This window comes from Nannospalax galili, unplaced genomic scaffold (genome assembly GCF_000622305.1).
Source record: "Nannospalax galili isolate Female #2095 unplaced genomic scaffold, S.galili_v1.0 scaffold252, whole genome shotgun sequence".
Classification (NCBI taxonomy): Eukaryota; Metazoa; Chordata; class Mammalia; order Rodentia; family Spalacidae; genus Nannospalax; species Nannospalax galili.
In genome coordinates, this window is record NW_008333886.1 from 4,476,823 (window position 1) to 4,490,343 (window position 13,521).

At 43.7% G+C, this 13,521-nt stretch overlaps 1 protein-coding gene across 2 annotated transcripts in view; it reads right to left on the reverse strand.

The window, feature by feature from the left end:
• Garem1 (GRB2 associated regulator of MAPK1 subtype 1) overlaps nucleotides 1–13,521 on the reverse strand; it is a 201,020-nt gene that overhangs the window by 13,753 nt on the left and 173,746 nt on the right. For both annotated transcript variants that reach the window (XM_008828846.3, XM_008828845.3), the window contains exon 4: nucleotides 8,082–9,251. In XM_008828846.3, coding sequence (XP_008827068.1) covers nucleotides 8,082–9,251 — 1,170 coding nt within the window. The remainder of the gene's footprint in view (nucleotides 1–8,081; nucleotides 9,252–13,521) is intronic.

Below are 13,521 nucleotides of genomic sequence, written 5' to 3' on the forward strand. Positions count from 1 at the left end.
ATGTAGACTTTTGCATGCTAAAAATTCACATACTACATATAATTGGAGTATTTTATAAACTTTTTCTTTCTATTGCATGTTTGTCATACACTTCTAGGTTGTAAAAAACACAAGAAAGAAAGCCACTGTAAGTGTCTAAAGATGCGTGGGAATGGGAGGCTTTGGCTAAGTAACCTTTCTTGGAACGCCTTCGTTCTGGGTACTAACACCCTATTCCATCTTCTATGATAGAACAACACTATCACGCACCTTCACCAACTGACCAATGAGACAGGCTAAGAAGAGCAAACAGAACACGTCACCATGGCCCGTTCTTTGCTTAACAGCCTTTAGAAAAACTCAAGTTCATAGCAGTGACTGCACAGCTCCTATGTAAAAGACAAGGGTTGTGGAGACACGCCTGCTGAAGGCCCACACTTCTCACAGTTTACAGTCTAAAATCAACCACACATACCTCCTAGTGGTGATGGAGTGGCTATCCCACAGCCCGGAATTGTGAGCTATCACTGAAAGAGATTTCAGAATCCTCAGATGGGTATGGGTCATTTTGTTTCCATTTCATATTGACGATGATTCAGAAAATAAAAAAGCTGAGAGCATGGCCCAGAATTGGACTCACCTTTATCATGAGTTTTCCTCTCTAAAAGAGCCAAATTCAGGACAATGTTGGCAATCCAAAGAAAGGAGTTTTGTAACCATGCTGCCTTGGACTTTGTAAACTTGCCTTCCTGCATGCTCTCTGCCCTGTATTCTAGATTTCAGATAACAAAATAATTACAGCCTTAAGGAATCTTATTCATAAAGAGGCTTTTATACAAAGAATTCACAACCCTGTCATATAACCATCAGTAGGTATTTTCAGCCAAACAGAAATTAAAGTTTTACACAAGGCCCAGTGTGACTTACACCAACTTCTTCTCAGATGCATCTTATTACTTTCCCTTCTAATTTTGTATTGAAAAGAAGGATCTGACAGATTTTTTTTGGGGGGGGGAGGTCTCTAATATTCCGGAGATGGAGAGGGAACAGTAGCACTCGCTGGTGACCAGAACGGCAAGTAGATCTGAGAAGAAGCTCCTGTTTCAAATCTAGGGTGCTTCCACACACCCCCAAAAAGGACACGCCCCTGGGGCCTGGAATGAGACTTCCTACTAGTCATTGAGATTTCCAAAGGACATAGAAGAAAAAAAATCTCTTGGCTTAGAAACTCTCATTTAAAAACAACCCACCCCAAATGGAAGGCAATTAGCTTCAAAATTACCAAAACCCAGTAATAATTTAGTCATTATTTAAACTAACTAATGGACACCCAGGTATGGCTTAGAAAGTATTCTTCAAAAGTTGTAGTTCAAATTAATTAAATGTCAAATGCCCCAAGAGACCTCATTAGTTGGTGGAACCGTGAATAGATGTTGGAGCACTTAGTTTGAAGTGTAAGTAATCACTCCCATACATTTCTTTTTTTTCTTGCTGGAGACTGAAAACCAGGGCCTCATGCATGCCAAGAAAGCTTTCGGTATTGAGCTATACAAACCCCCAGTCCCAGCTTCCAGATTAACATTTTCACTAACTCGAATATTAATACATCTGATTTTTTTTCTTTTGGTCTTTGTGAGACAGGGTTTCCCTGTAGCCCCAGCTGGCCTGGAACTCACTGTACAGACCAGGCTGGCCTTGAACTCACAGAGATCTGCCTGCTTCTGCTTCCCGAGTGCTGGGATTAAAGGCGTGCACCACCAATGTCCAGCTACATCTGATGTATTTAAGACAACCTGCCCTTTTAGTGTCTTTCCTAATATATCCTTTCTTTAAAAATTTAAAACATTTATTTGTGTGCATGACGTATCTGTGTGTGACTGTATGCTTGCCATAGTGCACGTGTCCTACATAAAACAGTTCTCTCCTTATACCAGGGGTTCCAGGAACTGAACTCCAGTTGTCAGGCAGGCACGTCAAGCACTTTTACCTGCAGATCTATCTTACTGGCTCTTAATATTAATATTTGACAAAGGGAAAAAGGGCAAAGATAAAATACAAATTTGGAGCTGAATCAGTTCTTATAACCACTTCCCTCCATTTTCAAACAAACATTTTACAGAGCTTTCGTAATCTGGGTAGCTCTGCAAGGCCCTAATTCTGTAGGGGGGCCACGCCTGGGGTTATGGGAGCTGGTAGTGTCATGGCCTGGCTTAGCTGTGCCTGAGAAATGGAGCTACCACTGTAACAGCTCATCTTTGAGATTGCTACGTAGGTGGGCCTGGGAATATTAATTTCTTGTTTGCAGCCTTAAACCCACAGGCAGACTTCTCACAAGCATCCTCAAGCTCTTCAAACCCTTTAACTTCCCATGGAAGGATCATACATTATTGGGCTCTGCAGGGTATCAGGCAGCTCTGTAGTTTCTTACCATTTGGTTTATGATATTGCCAAGTTTATAATAGCTCCACATCCATGTAACTATATCTAACACCCTACGAGGTAGATATTTTCCAAGTCAGATAGAAATACTGTCCTATTTTAAAAATCAAAATCAAATATGCTTTTGTATGAGGGAGAGCAGCCCCTGTCTGGGGATTGAGATGCCTCTGCTGATTTGGTTATGGAGGTGGATATGCCTGTCCTCCAACTTCCTCACTCTCTGGATGGGCCTCATGCACCTAAAAAAGGGTGACTTTTTTCCATCCCTTTAGTTAAGGAAGGATGGGGTCAGAAGATAAAACCTCCAGAAAATCGCTTTCTTTCTGGCTCTAAGTTGGAATCCATCCTATATTAAATTATTGCTACTCTTTGTTTTGAATGCTTACTAAGTGCCAGGGAAAGGTGCCAAGTGTTTTGTATAGTGCAGGAACACAATGAAGAATGCATTATTCCCACAGGAACTGACTCAGGGAGGCTAAATATTTTGCCCAAGGTATGAAGCTGCTAAGTGGGGTGAGGATGCTGATCCATGAGGGGCTCTCTGATGTAACGCACGGCTTCTAATGACCTGTCCTATGGTCTGGAGAACACTGCTCTCCTGATATCCACTGAGGGAGAATGACTCTGAGGACGGAGGTGTTCTCTATTTCCTTATGGTTCAGCCTTCCCAAGGTTGACTCAGACACTAACCTGTAGTTAAAATCAGTCTCTTCCAGGACCCACTGGACTGGGCCCAGTCGGTCCTACCATGGTGTGCTTCATTATGGAGGTTTTATTGCTGGTGGGTGTCTGACCCTCTACTGGTGAATGACGTCATGCTTCAACCGGTCGCTCAGTGCTCACACCCTGCTTCTCATCACCTATCAGCAAACCTGGCTGAAATCAGTGCCCCACAATCCAGGGCTCCTTCTATAACGTTTCCTTTTACCTACCTTAGAGGATGGGCAGTGTCAACAGGCAGCTAAAAGTCAATATACAGATGCGGGTCGTGGGATTTTGGGGATCCCCAAATGGGACCCACAGTTCAAATGGCTTTTGAAGAGTTGTGACTCTGTAGGTTTTTGTTGCTGAGGATTGAAACCAAGGCCTTGTGCGTGCTGCGTAAGTGCTCTGTTACCGAGCTTCCCACCTCCAGCCAGACCCTGTACTTTATTACCATTTTATTTTCACTTGAGATTTCATTTTTTTTCTTTTAGAAGTTTCATCCTGTATGTTCACTGTACCTGGTACTATGTTATATACGGCCATTTTCATAAAAATACATACTGTATATTGACTATGTACCCTTCCTTGACCCCTGACCCTCCTCTTTCCTCCACTCTTTTTAGTCTCCTTGGTCCTTCAACTGCTTCTACTTTCCTGTTTTATATATATATATATATATATATAAGCATGTCTTATATATTCATTTTGCTTCATACTTTACAAGTTATAGAAGTGAAATCATGATGAAAATATTGTTCAATGTTTTGTTCTTGAGATCCATCAGCATTATTTTGCTTAAGTATCTGTATAAAATCTAGGAACCACAAATGACAGAAAACATACACATGTCTTTCTGATCTGAGACTGGTTTAATGTACTTAATATGATTATTTCCAGTTGCATCAATTTCCCAGCAAATGGCATAACTTTGCTCCTTATGGCTGTAAAAATGTTGACTGGTAGATGAAATGCATCTCCCTTATCTTCCCCTCTGCTGCTGGATACCTAGGCGGCTCCTATAACTTAGCTATTGTGGACAGTGCTGCTGTTAGTACTGCTGTGCAGGTGTCCCTGGGACACGTGGACTTGAAGGCCTGCAGGGAAACACCGGACCCCCCTGTTGATAGCCATTTACAACTTGCTGCATACAACAAGGGAGTCTGGGAGTCCTTCTAGCTAAGGAATTTCATACAATATCAAGTATTCCTATAATTGTGCTCCAAAATGGTATTTTTAATTTTTATTTTATATTATTATTTTTTATTTTATGTGTATGCATGTATTGCCTGCATGTAGGTAAGTGTACCCATGTTGTGTAATGCCCGCGGAGGACAGAAGAGGCCGTTGGATCCCCTGGAACTGGAGTTATGGACAGTTGTTAGCTGCCATGTGGGTGCTGGGATTCGAACCCAGGTCTTCTGCAAGAACAACCAGTATTTTCAACCACTGAGCCATCTCTCCAGGCCCTCAAAATGGTATTTTTTACAGTGAGAGAGGGGCAAAAAGGAAAAAAAAATTGAAGATTGTCATCTGCCCATATCTGTCTGTCTGTCTGTCTGTCTATCTATCTATCTATCTTTCTATGTATGTATGTATGTATGTATGTATGTATCTATCTATCATCTATCTACATATGTATGTATGTATGTATGTATGTATCTATCAATCAATCATCTATGTATCTATCTACCATCTATCTATCTATCATCTATCTATCTATCTATCTATCATCTATGAAACAGAGTACATTGAATCGAGCAGGCAGGGAGGGGTGCAGATAGGGGAGGGTGGATGTCTAAATATGATCAAAATACATGAAATTCATAAAAATTCCATTAAAAATGGGGAAAAAGAATGTCAGCATGTACAGAACAGTGTTCCCTGGATGGATGTATCTACCTACCTACCTATCTATCATCCATCCGTGTGTGTGCATGTGTGTATGTGCACTTATGCCATGGTGTGAGTGTGGCAGTCAGATGATTGCTGGCAGGAGTTGGTTCTCTTCTTCCATCATGTGGATCTTGGCTATGGAACTCAGGTCATCAGGCTTGGGGGTAAGGTACATCTTGCTTGTTCTTGCAAAATTTGAAACTGACAATGGCACCCACAGTGGGCTGGGCATGCTCCTTATCACGGGCTCTACTATAACAGTTCTGAAGGATGAAAGTGGCTGAGTCCCTTCTCCCCTGGAACCAGGAACTGTTTGCTTTTTCCTGAGCCATTCCTGTCAAGGGGGAATAACTGCTCATATTCCTGAGACATAAGTGGCAGCATGCTGCTAAATACCGCTATGAAGTCATCTTTATAAAGACATGAGGTGATTACAGTGTAATTCTAAACAGTCATGATCGTCCAAAGAGAAAGATTTAGTCTTACTTCAGAGAAAGTTGTTTCTGTCTTGACACAGCCTCACTGGGAAGCTCACCACCATCTTTAAATTAGGAGGGATGGTTGTTAAGGCACATGGCCCGTCTCTCTCCCAGTGCTCTCTGTACTCTATCCAAGGCAGATCTTTGACTGAGTCTGTGGGAGCACTTGAATTTATGCCCCATTAAAGCTCTCATTTGAAAATTACCAGCTGAAGCCTCATCTAATAGTCATGACATTTCCTGGTTCCCACACACATCCTAAAAATGGAAAAATTCATTTCATGGTCAGAGAAACAATTAAAGAATGGCTTCATAAGAAATATACAAATTTTCTTTTAAAGGTAAATGCTTTTCAGGTGTTTATAAAATGTTTATGGTGTTTTATAAACACGGCATGTTCCAATATGATTCTCTTGTGCCATGGAAATTATAGTTTAGAATGGGAGCCCAAATCTTTTCTTTTTCTATGGGATTAGCTTTTAGCTTCAAAGTTATGTGTAATGCTTCTCCTATAGAAGCAAGTTCAAGATGGGACCTCTTCCATGGGTTCTCCTGTTCATCTTTTCACAAAACAGCCACAATAATGAAAACCAAGTGATATTAGTTCCCTACCTCTGGACTTGGTTATGAAAGTGACCCCAAGGGTGGCCATCTCAATGAGCAGGTCAGTCAACAAACATGAGAGCCAGCCACTGCATGCCAGGCAGGATCTAAGTTTACCAGGCAAAGCTCATGCAGTCATGTTCCTAATGAAGATGCAGGCCCAACTGTGAACTTACAGCAGATGCACCATTGAGCTCTGACATCGCTAAAGGTGCCCAGTGCTTGCTAGGAGGGGGCCTACTGACTGAGGACCTCAGCACCTTCAAGAATCCTCCACATGTTATATGACCTCTTACTGACTACAGGTATGTCTGCCAGAAGGCTTCTGGGTGATTCTGTAGGGGGCAGAACACAGTCTAGCCCTGCAGTCTCTGGGAAGCCAGAGGGGGATCCTCTGTTGGGAAACCATCAGCAGTGAGATTCTGTGGACAGCCAATCAGATGCCTGGCATGATCTACGAGCTATCCAGGCTGTTCATGTCCTGACTCCAGCCTTTTGGTGACCCCTGTCCTTCATGTACCCCCTCAACCTATCGAAGTGGTTCAACAGAACTCTGTACTTAAGCTGAATCACGCTCCATATCCTTTTCATGCTTCACTGGGATTTCTCCCTCATCTCTCTGCTCCTCTAATTCTTGCATATTTTCTGACCTCACTTAAAATGCCATCATCTCCATCAAAGTCTCTCCCACTCATTCCCCACCAGAAGCTTTACTTTGTGCTATGAATTCACACATGCTACCTGTCTCTTCTACTGTTTCTCATGTCTTGGGCAATGGCATCTCTTTTCATTCGTTGACTTCTGCATAAAACTGAATAGTACCAGAGTCGGAGTCTCAGTCTTAACAATGTTTGTATTTATAGCAGCTATCACTATGTTTCCATGGGTTTGGAAGTGGGTTCTGCACAGCTCCAGGCCTTCTGAGTTGTTCAAGACCAGTTAATGGGGAAAGGGTGGGCAGAGCAAGAGGAAGAGTGCCTTCCTATTTCTAAGATTTATTTTGATCTATGTGTGGGGGTGCCTTTGTAGGCCAGACAGGGCATCCTATCCCACGAACTGGAGTTACAGGTGATTGTGAGCCACCTGACAGGGGGCTGGGAAGCCAATGTGGTCTTCTGCAAGTGTTCTTAACTGCTGTGCCATCTCTCCAGCCCCCATCTATGTTTTAGTGGTGGTGGTAAGTTTGGATTTTAGTTCTTAATATCCCCCACCTCCTGCACTGACGGGAGATGCTGGGAACACTCAGTACGGGCTCCCCAGGGACTTGCATGCCCAATTCCTGGACTGAACTTTTTACACTACAACTTGAGAAATGCTGCATCAGGCTGAGGTACTTTTCACGTCTGAACAGAACCACAGGGCACCTGGTCCTGGGAGTGGGGGTGGGTGCCTGTGTGCACTGCCATGCTCTGATCTCTGCATAACTTCAGGGACACAGGAGAATTCCAGGAGATGCCAAGGCCTTTTGAGTCCCCTCTCCCTGGCTTCCCATTTCAACCCCAGCGGATGTATTCTTCCAGTCTCCCCAGAGTGGTAACAAGTCTCTGTTCTGCAGGCAAATGATCCAGTTTTTTTTTTGCTTACTGTACACCCGCTTCACCACTGACCACTGCTGGCAAAACTTCAAGCCAGTCTCTCCTGTTCCCACCCACCACTGACAGCTGCTCCGTCTAGACACTGCCACTTACACATCTGCCACTGTAACTGCCTCTTCCCTGGCCTCCCAGCGGCTGTAATGATTTTCGAGGCAACAGCAAGTCAAGTTTAAACATCAGTTAGAACATCTCAGAGTTTCTCACCCAGAACAGCACAACTCTACCACCTGGTGAAAAAACTGAGCTTACACCTGCATTTCATTCCAAATTAAACACATGTCATTCTGACAATCTTCAGTGGGAAAGTTTTCTTTTCTCTAAGAAAATAAGTGAAAACTGGACAGAGGCAGGAAGACCAGCACACCATTCACACACAGAAATGACTTACGGCTTCAGATTTGGGAGGCACTGGAGGTGGAGGTAGGGCAATGTCTGAGGACTTCATTGTGGCTCCCAGAGTCCCAGGGACAGGAAGAGGAGAAGTTGCACATTTGGATCGGATGGAGCCTCTCAATGGCTCACACCTGCTCTTCTCACTCAGTGAGCGAGTGAGAGGCTGTCGGCTGGGCTTGCCTTCTTCCAGCCACAGTTCCTCATATGGAAGTTCGGACTTCCCTGGGATGCCTGATTCTTCATTAGCTTCTGGGAAAAGGTAGTCGCTCCCACTGTCACCGGAGTCCTGATAGGGAAGGATGTCATGAGGAAAAGAGGCCCACTCTCCCCCCAGGTCTCTGCAGCCATGGAGATTCACCTCGCTGTTGCCATGGAGATTATTGCCATACACACAGACTGAGAGCCGGTGGAAAGACTGGGTCAGCTCATCGCGGGCGTAGCTGAGGGAATTGGGTACATGATTGTGGCCAGAGCATCGGCCCTTCTTGGGGCTCTTACAGTCTTCATTCCAGTCCGTTTTCACGTCACGGACAGCCCGTGAATACTCGTCAATGTCAAACTGCTCTTGGCAGATACCAAGCCAGTGATGGACCAGGGTTTCAGGCCATCCGTCTCCCTTCACCAGGTGTTCTGGAAGGCTGAACTTGGGGACGGTTAAGTGCAAAGGGAAGTGCATGGGGAGGATCTTGTTGTTCCGCAGCACACAGCAAACCACCACCGTCTTGGTCTGGATGTTCACAAACTTGTAGCGGTGCCCCTCTCTAATGAAATGGAGGTCGTAGGGGTTTCTGGGTGGGGGACTGGGCACTGTCACATTTACAGGGAGCCTGGTTTTCTCCACGATGTTGCGGATGGTGTGCTCGCCCTCCTGCATCTGAAGTTCCAGGGGGCTTCGGGTGCTAAATCTGCCCTTGCACTGGAAGGGAAGGCTGATGCTTTCATTGGTCCGGTGATTCATGCAAATGAGGCATGGCATCTTGCCTTTCCCCAGCTTGCTGATGGAGTTGAGCTTCCCAATCTTTTTGAAGATGGTGTTGAGTCGTGACTTCTCCTTGAAGGTCTTTGCATAAAGAATTTCTGCCTGTCCCATCAGGGTGAGCTCATCCCCAGTACACAGGGTGATGTTGTAAACTTCCGTATCTTCATTGCATTCACCTGACGCAACCTGTGACACGATAAACCGAATTCCATGTTAGCGAAGACAAAGGTATACACAGGAGAGTTCTGTGCTTCGTCTTAACTCTAAATTTAGACTATTCATTTATATTTACATGGTTGATAGCAACCACTTTTTCTTCATTTGTGAGACATGTTTTACTTTGGAGAAGAACTTGGGTGAACACTGCTGAAAGGTTTCTTGTTTTTAAATGATTTTTTATTTATTCCCTGATGGCTTCACACATGTACATGATGCATGTTGACCAGAACCATGCTCCATTCTCCTCTCTTAGCCTCTCCCCACACTGCACAGAACCTTCTTCCTAACATGTCCCCTTCCTGCCTTCATGTCTTTTAAATTAATTAATAACCCACTGAGTTTACTTGGGGTTGCTTGTGTTCATGGGTGTTAATGATTAGATCATGGGCAACTTACCAGTGGCTACACCCCTGAAGTGACCGCCCCTCCCCCTGAACTGATTACCAACAGCGCCTCAGTATGGAAACAATCACTCTTGGTGTACGACAATATCAACTTAGACTGTTACTCACTTTATTATTGCTTTGTTTTGCTGTTTTTTTTTTTTTTTTTTTTTGAGCTATGGTCTTATGTAGCTGAGGCTGGCCTCAAACATGCCAGGTAGCTGCGGCTGGTCTTGAACTCCTGAACTTCCTGCTTTCAATTGCTGCGATTACAGCATCTGCTACCATGCTCGTTTATTTGTTTGATTAACTGATTAATTTTTGTAGCCCTGGCTGGCTCCAAACTCTCAGTGATCCATCTGCCTCTGACTCACAAGTGTAGGGATTAAAGGCTTGTGCCACCACACCTGGCTCTAAACTTGTTTTTTACATTGACTTTCAAAACACCTTTTCCCCTGTACAGGCAGAGTTGTCCACCATATGGATAATTTTTCCAGAGCACTCACATTATCTTTCTTTTTCAGTTATAAATAATATTTTCATGAATATCACGGTAGAAAATTCTTGTTGCTATTTAAAATTTTGTGTTTTAAAAATTTCCTAATTTCATTGGTTGTGGTGGCACACACCTTTAATCCCACCACTCTGGAGGCAGAGGCAGGCAGATCTCTATGAGATCAAGGCCAGCCTGGTCTATGCAGTGAGTTCCAGGCCAGCTGCGGCTATAGGGAGACCACCTCTCAAAAAGACCAAAGAAAAAAATATCCTAATTTCAATAAATTTTTAAAATTTGGAATTGAGACAAAGTATAAGAAAATATCTTTTTATGGTGCTGAACATTGAACCTGGGTTTTGAGCAGCTAGACAGCACACCAAGGCCCTAAAAGTACTTTAGTTCTCCCTTAAAAACATTTATTGTACAAATTATTCATGTTCATGGAAGAAATATTAGAAGACACAAATGTAAAATGACAATTCTGTAATACTTCGGTCAAAAATCTTATATAAACAGGGAAAAGAAGTGGTATCGATCAGTCATCTCAGAGATGCATAAATGCACACACACCATTCTGTCACTGGAGCCTCTGGGATCCATCCATTTTCCCGTGTCTGTGCTTCATCAATAACAACAACCATCTAACGTATTCATAAATAAGAAGGGGTTTACTTTGACCAGGTCCTTAGTGTTGGAAAGGTGGTTCCCTATACTAGCAATTACGATAACACTTTGATGAATCTTGACAGCTTAGTGATTCCCACATGTAGCACCAGAATCAGAGTTGCAGGGACACGCTATACGTATGGAAGGCATTACCTTGCACATCATCCCTGCTCTGTTCACTTACCCTTCTATCACTCTGGAAGCTGTCCCCCACAGTCGCTGAATACATTCATGCCAGGTCTACTAATATGGACGGCAGAGTCCAAATCTGCAATTTATTTAAGCATGTTTTGTAAACCTAAACATCGTGATTATTAGTAAATGGATGTCTGGAGTATTAATCCAATTATTTAGATTTCTTGTTATTCAGTCCTCCTTCTGAGAGGTGAATGCATTTATGCTACATAGATTTTGATTGGTTGCTTGGTTTCAATTCTGAAAGTTTCTTTAAACAATTTTTTTTTCTAATACATACAGAACTTGTAGACTCGCCCTTTGTGATTGACTCTTGGGAGCTCTGCTTCTAATAAGATGGAGACCAGTGGTTTACACCAGGGTGATTGCCATCTTTCCCAGGAGACATCTGGCAATGTCTGGAGACATTTTGGTTGCCATGACTTGGGGACCTGCTATTTATATCTCTGGATAGAGGCCAGGGATGTTGCTAAGTACGAACAATACACATGACGGCCCCTGCCTCTGCCTCCAGTAAAGAATGCCCAGTCCAAACTTTCGATTGTGCAGAAGTTGAAAAATGCTGATAAAATTCTCAACATTGTCTTCTAGTATTTGGGTGGTTTCATTTACTATTAAGCTTATTTAACTGAATTTTCTTTGGTGGGTTACTTAAAGTTGGGATCTAACTTTATTTTTAAACAGTTAACAAAGTACTATATTTATCCTGGTGATTTGCCTACTGTTCTTCCATCATAACTACACTGTTTAAATTTTTCCATCTTTATAATCAATGTTTACATCTGATAACAAAAGCTCTTGTTATCCAGACTCAAAAATCCCACTGAAGCTGTCAATCCACTAACCCCTTTTCCTGGATCAAGGGAGCTGTCAGGGGGCTGCTTGAAATGCATCATGACCTATGTCCCAAGTGGAAATCCACTACTGTGGCCTTGCTAAGTGGACATGGTGTCAAACTGCCTTTTAAATATTTACGTTTACACCCACAGATTAGTGCTGCTCTCTGACTACAGGTCAAGAAAGTAGGATGGGAACTTATTGGAAAGGAGTTCAATAGGAGAGTGTTTAGAAAGGATGACTGGTGGGCACACAGATGTATGAAACTGTCAAAGAAGTAAGACATAAAAGAAAACTGGGTCATGACCTCTCGGGAGACTTCAGTTCAGTTAGGGCCCTTGGGGAGTTCTATCAGACCCTGCTGCTTCTTTCCTAGGGGGTAACTGCCACATCAGGAGGCTCTGCTTCAGTTGTTACCACATCACACACTTGGTGACAACCCCAGTAAAGTTACATCCACTGTGACAGCCGTTCAAGATGCCTACATCATGGGTGCTGGTAAGGGATGCCTGGGCAGGCTGATATGACTAAGCAAAATGTGGCTAGCAAACAGAAGGCGTGTACTGTGGGACTAGATATATAAACAGCCCTCTGCTTAATCTCCTGGGGTCAGTTCAGGAGGTCTCCCACTTCCGCACTGTGCCTTGCGCCGCAATCTAGCCCTTAATGCCTTCTTGCACAGGTTTCATCGCTGAGTCTAGGCCTTTATCATGGGTGGACAGGACTGAGCTGGTGATAAAAGGAACAGACAACTCCTGGGGCTGCACTCCCAGTACCCGGAAGGTGGCTGAAGAGTTCCAGAGAACTAACAGAAAAGAGTGACGGCAAAGAACAGAGACTGAAGGGCTCAGGGGATGCTGAGGACTCATCAATATCTTATTTTCTGCACGTTGACCAGCTGTAGGGCCTTGTTAATTGACATTTGATGAAGAAGTCTCTGGTGTCAGCTGAGAGACACCCTCATCTATGGGCACAAGTCATTGAGAGGATAGATTCTAAGAGCAGAGGTTGTAGATGAGTACAAGGAAACAACAGGCAACTGCACAACTGAATCCACAGAGCTCGTGACAGTATGCACAAGACCTACGGAAGCCGGAGCTAGACAAAACACCCAGCACGGACGGGGTGAGGGGAGCTGGGCAAGGGACTCCAGCCCTAGCTGAGGAACTACTGGCAACTGATAGCTGCTGGGAGAGGGAGAGTCAGTGTTCTTTAAGGATGTGCAGCCTGGTAGACTGACCAGGCTCCAGGGGATGGACATATATACCCGAGTGCACTGGGGAATACAAACTAGACTGCACAGACCTTAAAAGAAGATAACTGAGTACACGAAGGGCGTGGTGGTGGGAGTGAAGGTGGAGGAGGGGGAGTCTGAATATGATCAAAATATATTGCATTAAATTCTTTTTTTTTTTTTTGTCTTTTTGAGACAGGGTCTCCCTGTAGCCCCAGCTGTCCTGGAACTCACTGTGTAGACCAGGCTGGCCTTGAACTCACAGAGATCTGCCTGCCTCTGCCTCCCGAGTGCTGGGCTTAAAGGGAATCAATAAAATATTTTTAAAAAAGTTTCTCACTGCTAATGTTCATGAATGTGCCTCATTTACAGAAGAAAATGCTCAGATTCTTAGATGCACTGATGATTGAAGTAATGAGTATAATA